General features: G+C 43.1%; 1 protein-coding gene across 1 annotated transcript in view; it reads right to left on the reverse strand.

The window, feature by feature from the left end:
* Nucleotides 1-278: 278 nt before the first annotated feature.
* ERGIC3 (ERGIC and golgi 3) overlaps nt 279-6,285 on the reverse strand; it is a 23,758-nt gene continuing 17,751 nt past the window's right edge. Inside the window, exons 10-12 of the mRNA XM_010722250.2 lie at nt 3,988-4,124; nt 2,953-3,008; nt 279-1,141 (exon numbers count right to left, since the gene is read on the reverse strand). Of these exons, the coding sequence (XP_010720552.1) occupies nt 1,062-1,141; nt 2,953-3,008; nt 3,988-4,124 (273 nt within the window). The 3' untranslated portion in view covers nt 279-1,061. The remainder of the gene's footprint in view (nt 1,142-2,952; nt 3,009-3,987; nt 4,125-6,285) is intronic.

Below are 6,285 nucleotides of genomic sequence, written 5' to 3' on the forward strand. Positions count from 1 at the left end.
GTTTTAACAGCTTTCTCCCTGCATCATTTGATCCTGTGCCTGCAGTCTCACACTGCACTGTGAACTCTGCCAGTCACTAAGTGCAGAGTAAACACCGAAGCCAATTTAGAGCCGAGATTAAGAGCACCGAGTCTGTGTTCCTTCCAACTGAGGCAGGAATCTGTAACTTTTAATTTCTGCCTTATTTTCAAGTTCCTCTCAGAAGCATTTCACACACACTTTACTCACTTGCGTAGATCATAATCAAGAAAGAACAAAAATCACTACTACTGCCACACTTTGCCACAATGCAGGTAGTTTTTATTAATAATTTCCAATTCAGGATTGGCTCAAATAATTTAATAATTCTTCCAAATGCCTTACCAAAACACACAGGATGGACTGCATTACAAAACAGAGACAGAGGGGAAGTGAAAAATACAATCCAATTTAAAATTCATTAAAATTCCAAACTTTTTTTCTTTTCTCATCCATACATCAGCTTGCATCTCTCCTAGGAAGAGCAATCTGAAACAAATGCGGGACCACACGGTACAGAAAGCACACCCTGAATGCCAGGTCCCTCCCCACTGCCCTGGGCAGCTGGAAGGAAAGCACACAGCATTCAGCACATTTTCACCAACGTCTGGCATACAGCATCAGCACATTCCGAAATATTTGTAGGAGCAATTAAAAAAAGACAGATGGTGTTGTCAGAAAGGTTTCTGATGACAACTTTGATCCATTGCAGATCTCCTGACAACACAGTACGTTATTCCTGAAGTATCTCCAGCAGCTTTTTCAGGGGGCAAACTGGATGAAGACGGACTGACACAAAAGGGTTTTTCAGTAGGGTCTGCACAGCCAGACGAGATGGCTAATGTCACGTCATAGCAGCAAGGTCTGAGCAGTTCCATCCACAAATCAATGCCAAACAACGGATGATGAGACATTAAGAGCAGTTGGGGCCACCTGGTAATTCCAAACCTCTTCTCACGTGCACTCGGAGGATCACACGTATTTTGTAAAACCTGTTTAGTTCTCCTTACAGTTTTTTTGTGTGTGTGCAGTGAGGCCATTGTTTATATTGTCTTCCCAAGCTCGATTTTCTTCTGGATGGCACGTGCAGAGTGATAAATCAGGGAGTCGATGAATCCTGCAACTAGAAGGAAAAACAAGATCGAGCCAAACGAGTCTTAAACACAGAGCACCTCCCACAGAAAAACCAAATCCTTCTGTCAGCAGCAGGAATTCCAGCTCCCCCTGACAGAAAGCAGCTGCTGCTGCTGCTCAGAAGACCCACATCCGCATCTTATTAGGAGAGACCAAATCCAGCCTGCAGGGGCAGAGGTGACCGTGGTTATCTGGAAAGAGATGTCTCAAAGAAGAAAAGATGAGACAAAGATGAGCCACCTTTGCTGACAGGTGAGCGAGTGAAGTCTGGAGAGGAAGCTGATTCTGAGAGCCATTCTACTGCCCTGACCCAGCTCGCCAAAGGAATGCTTCCCTTTTGCTCATTCACAGTAACCCCAAAAGCGAGCTATTCTATCTGAGAAAAAACATGCTGCCTTGGACAGCCTTTGTAGGAGATGGCAGCAGCTTACCCAAGTCTCTCCCACGAGTACACTGAAGGAACCTATTAACTGTGCTTGTTTGGGAACAGAGAAGAGCTCAGAGTGGGTCTTCTGCACACAAAATCCAGACAACTCCGCATCTGTCACAGTGGCTTCCTCAACACAGAACTCTGTCTAGCTGCCTCCCTTCTACCTGAGAGAACACGGAGCCAGTAAACAAAGGTGTTTTCAATGCCATTTTGAAGCTCAATGTTCTTGGGTTCTTTTATTTATTCAGCACTTCCAATCTAAAAAATAAGTGGTTACTCAGCCCTACATAAACAGAGACATTTTAATAGTAGAGCAGCAGATAAGATAGGAATTGATTACTCTTCCAGTTACTGTAGATGATGGAATCTTGCTATCTAGTCTTCCAGTAACACCCTGATGACTATCTTTTGCCCTGAAAATACTTGTGAAACCAATCTGATCCTGTGACAAAGATGCTGTCAGGCAGCCGATTTGATCTGTCCTCTAGCATGTACAGTCTGACCACAGAGTATGGCAGCAGACAGCACGAAGTGGCTTGTCAGCCCCAGTCACTGATAGAGGAAACTTGAATTTGTCATAATAATTTTTAAAAGCCTTTGCCTGAGTTAGCCATGAAAACGAACATGATCAAATCAATGTGTTGCAGACAAATCCTGTTTAATAGGCAGTAACCTCAGTATCAGGTTATCCAAGTGTGATGTGGCAGATACAGGTATTATGGAATACAGGGATACGATATCTAGTGGCTGGACTGCTACAGAGCTCAGCACCAGCAAGATCTGCTGCCATGATCTCCATGAGAATGTCTCCGAGTGTTTCAGGGCACACTGTGTTATCAGCTGGACCAAGGCTGGGCTCTGTCATGGAACTGAGTAAATGCTACTCCAGAAGCCAACACTGATGGCAAAGTCCAGAGATGCAAACGGTTCCGCATGAGCAGCGTCTCCTTAGGGAACCCAGGAGCTGTGAGGGCCACTTTTGGGCCCTGCAGAGCATTCACTGGAGCTCCTGTGTCTGGGAACACACTTTGTGAATTCTGAGATGGCTCTTCCCACAGGGACCTCATTTCAGAGATTTTATGGATTTCAGGTCAGCATGAAAGAAACCATCTGCTTCCAGACCCAAGCTGGCCAGGAAAACAGCACAGATACATTTGGATGGCAAATGGAAGACTGCATTATTTGAAAACAAAATGTCTCCCAGAATATCAAAATGAAATACTCCCACAGCTCTGCAGAACATCTGTATTGCCTCATGAAGGCTGAAGTCATCTTTCCCCAGTAAAGGGGATTTATAACCAGTTACACAGAGTTAAGAAAGAATAAGATGGCAAATAATCAGAGAGAAAAAGGATTTAAAGATGCAGTACCTGTGAATATGCCACCAACAATGGCACAAACTCCTGTGAGGAAGTGTGTGAAGGGCCTGGAATGAGGAAAACAATTTAAGAAACCATCATCAGCTCTGATACCAGTATGATAGATAAGTAACAATCAATACAAACTAACTCATAATTAACATTATGTTAATCATATTACATAAGTATGCATTATATAAAGATTAATAACTGACACAGATTTAACAATTAAACAACCCCTACTGGCTACAGGATGGAGTTCATCACTGAAACATTTTACTGAGAAGCACCACTGTATTCAGTGCACTTAAATGAGCTCAGTGGTAACCCAAGGAGGCACATACTGAACTTACAAACCCCAAAGAATGGCTTTCTCATCCCTAAGATTTCAGCCACTTCTGCTCAGAAAGAATGCACATTAGGCTGCTGTACAAGAAAAACAAAATCCCAAAACACATATTAACACATTACAAGGTACAGAAAAAGCTGTGCCTCATTATGATCCCAAAAGATTGGGCAGCTACAATCCCTTCTGTCTCTCTGAAATTGCAAGCCCGTGATTAAATGAGAGCCCGGAAGGAACAGGTTCCACGCTGACTACAACATGCAAAAAAGCTACTGCAAATGCAAAGTAAATAAGCTGGATCAAGGTGGTGAATTCTATAGGTGCTGGTGAGATGTTCCAGGACAGTGAAAATGGTGAGTTGCATTTGTATCTATTCATCATGTTGGCTTTCCTACATAAAATCAGACTTCCTATTAAAAAAGACTTTGAGGAAATCAGACTGAACTGAATACCATCATACCAGACTTCCGCACTTCTCCATCCTGATACTGTATCAAACCATTCCAGGTAGTATGGGACAACCCTAGATCCCATCCCTGCCAGATGATCACAGTGAAAAGAACTGTATCTGGGAGGGTCTCATTCTCTGCTCGTTGTGGAGGAGTCTGGCTGACTCTCAGGCATCTGCAGCTGTGTTTTAAGCCATGCAAAACAACAAAAATCAACGCAAGGTGAATGAAATACATTGAAATGATTCTTACCTGTGTTTCTCTGTCAGCTTCACCATCATGGGTGATAGTTCATATAGCACAAACACACCAGGCAGACCCTGGTCTCCTATCAGCCCGTTGGCTATTTTCTCGTGTCGTGTAACTGAAAACTGGTTAGTCCTTACCACCTGGAGGAAACAGAAGCAGTAAGCATCATTTTGTTAACAGGGAATATGGAAGGCTACGAAAAACATGAGTTCAGTGAACCACATCACTGTTGCTGTGCCCCTCTCTTGTGGGCTCATGACAGTAGTCACAGTTGCAAGAGTCATAATCAGCACCAGCAGAATTAGATCTATTTTTACTATTTTTTACTGATTTATTTATTTACTATTTACTCATACTGGTTAAAGCTTAAATGAGTAAGTTAAAGAGTGAATTGTGCATCAGTCCTTAGGCTGGACTGCTTTGCTCTGTGCTGGCAGGAAATTGCCATAAGATGTCTTTCTAAACCTCAACCCAAAGGCCATATCATCCTCTGCCAATTTGCTGCTCACCTAAGCAAACTTCAGGAAGCAGCACTGATGTACAGTCTGAGGACAAGTCAGATTCCTGCAGTGCTGGCCTCCTTGAGCTGCAAAGCCTACTGGCCGAGCTTTTACCTCATATTGTCTCTTCCAGTTTCAAGTCCATGAACACCATAGCAGCCACCTTCTGAGGTCCTTTAAGGGCCAACACATGAGCTCTCACATGATACAACAAAAAATTATCTCCCCATATGTAGCGTCAGGAGACAACATTGAATGCTGAGAAGCTGGCCATTAGCAGCTGAATTTCGGTGGAAATGAATATTCAGATACTGCTGGAATATGGGAAGAATATCACACAGCTGCGGTTTGAGAAGGCTGTATACATTCAAGAGTGAGAGAAAAAATAAAAGAAAGAATACATAAACAAAGGAAAGCTTCAGGAGTTGCAGAAGAACAAAGATGGCTCATCTTTGTACAAATCAAAAATGACCTCAAGGCATTTTCCTGTGCTCTGTGATTCTCAGACAGGTTGTTCACACGGGTCCTATTAAAGCAAATAAATTATGTTCTATCTTCTCTAGTAAGCTACCTGACACAAACTACAATTCAAATTGAAAAAGATACCATTCATTTTCTTTATCAAATTCTACATTTGAGGGTTGCAAGTCCTGAATACGTAGGACAGGTCCTGGCGTATGTTTGGCAGCACACTCGAGCCACAGTTACCTAAGTATAAGCATCATGGTCTGCATAGATTCCTCTCCTGGAGACTAAAAAGCAATTACTTTGACAGAACTCACCCTTTGACAAGTGAATGACAGCTCTACATGTGAGATTTCATCCACAGAATTGTAAGCCATGGTAGGCTGGGAGACAGCTATAAGCTTAGGGCTCAACACATACTGTCCTTTGTACCTGAGGAATTTCAGTAATTCATAGAAACTGCACAGCTGACCTGCATCCAAGCGGAACGAGCTTCAAACATATCTGAAGGTTCTCCCAGTACTGCCTCATAGCAACTAACTCCCACCCGTCTCCCAGGAAAAAAAAGATAGGTCCAAGAAAGGCAGGGTATTTAAGAAAGAATGTCCACTTAAGGATTTATCAGATAAGAATCGATGCTTACAAACAGCTTCAAACTGTAGGGCAGATGAGGAAATACAGCCTACATCCACTGTTGGACTGCTCTGCCCACACTGCTTAGGATAGCTTCACTTGAATGTCTGTACTGCATCTGTGTGGCTCCTACACAGCCTCTGACATAACTAATACTTTGCCAGTGATTTCAATTTCAAAGCAACATGAAGGTTGCATTGACATGCAGAATGTTATTCTGACTGCTTGAGAATGTGAGAAGAGCCTGAGGGAGTACGGGCACCCACTGCTGTGGGGCTTGTGATGTTGTAAGACTGTGTAGGATGAGGGAACTCTGGCACAGTTTCATCCATGTTCAGATCAGTCCTTGCACTGAAGAAGCCCCAGAGCCAACGTGTGTTTCATCTCAGAGAAAACTGGTTCCATGCTAAAGCAAAGCTGGGCACGGACCATAGAGAGAGCCAAAACCTGGGGTTTGGGTGGGAAGATATGTCATTTTGTGTGTGAATGTCCACAGTACTGGGCCACATGTCATCTGTCTGATCCTCACAACACAGATAAGCACACTGGGTAACCAGTCCACACAACAGCAGAGCTGCTGCCTCTCTTGGCATTTCTATTTTGCAACAGAAATGGTGATTTCCATCATTCTTCTGCTCTAAGACTACAGAGTGGCTTAGATCTCGATAATGGACAGTTTTTTCTTTTTTTTTTTTTTTCTTTC

Source organism: Meleagris gallopavo, chromosome 22 (genome assembly GCF_000146605.3).
Source record: "Meleagris gallopavo isolate NT-WF06-2002-E0010 breed Aviagen turkey brand Nicholas breeding stock chromosome 22, Turkey_5.1, whole genome shotgun sequence".
NCBI classification, from domain to species: Eukaryota; Metazoa; Chordata; class Aves; order Galliformes; family Phasianidae; genus Meleagris; species Meleagris gallopavo.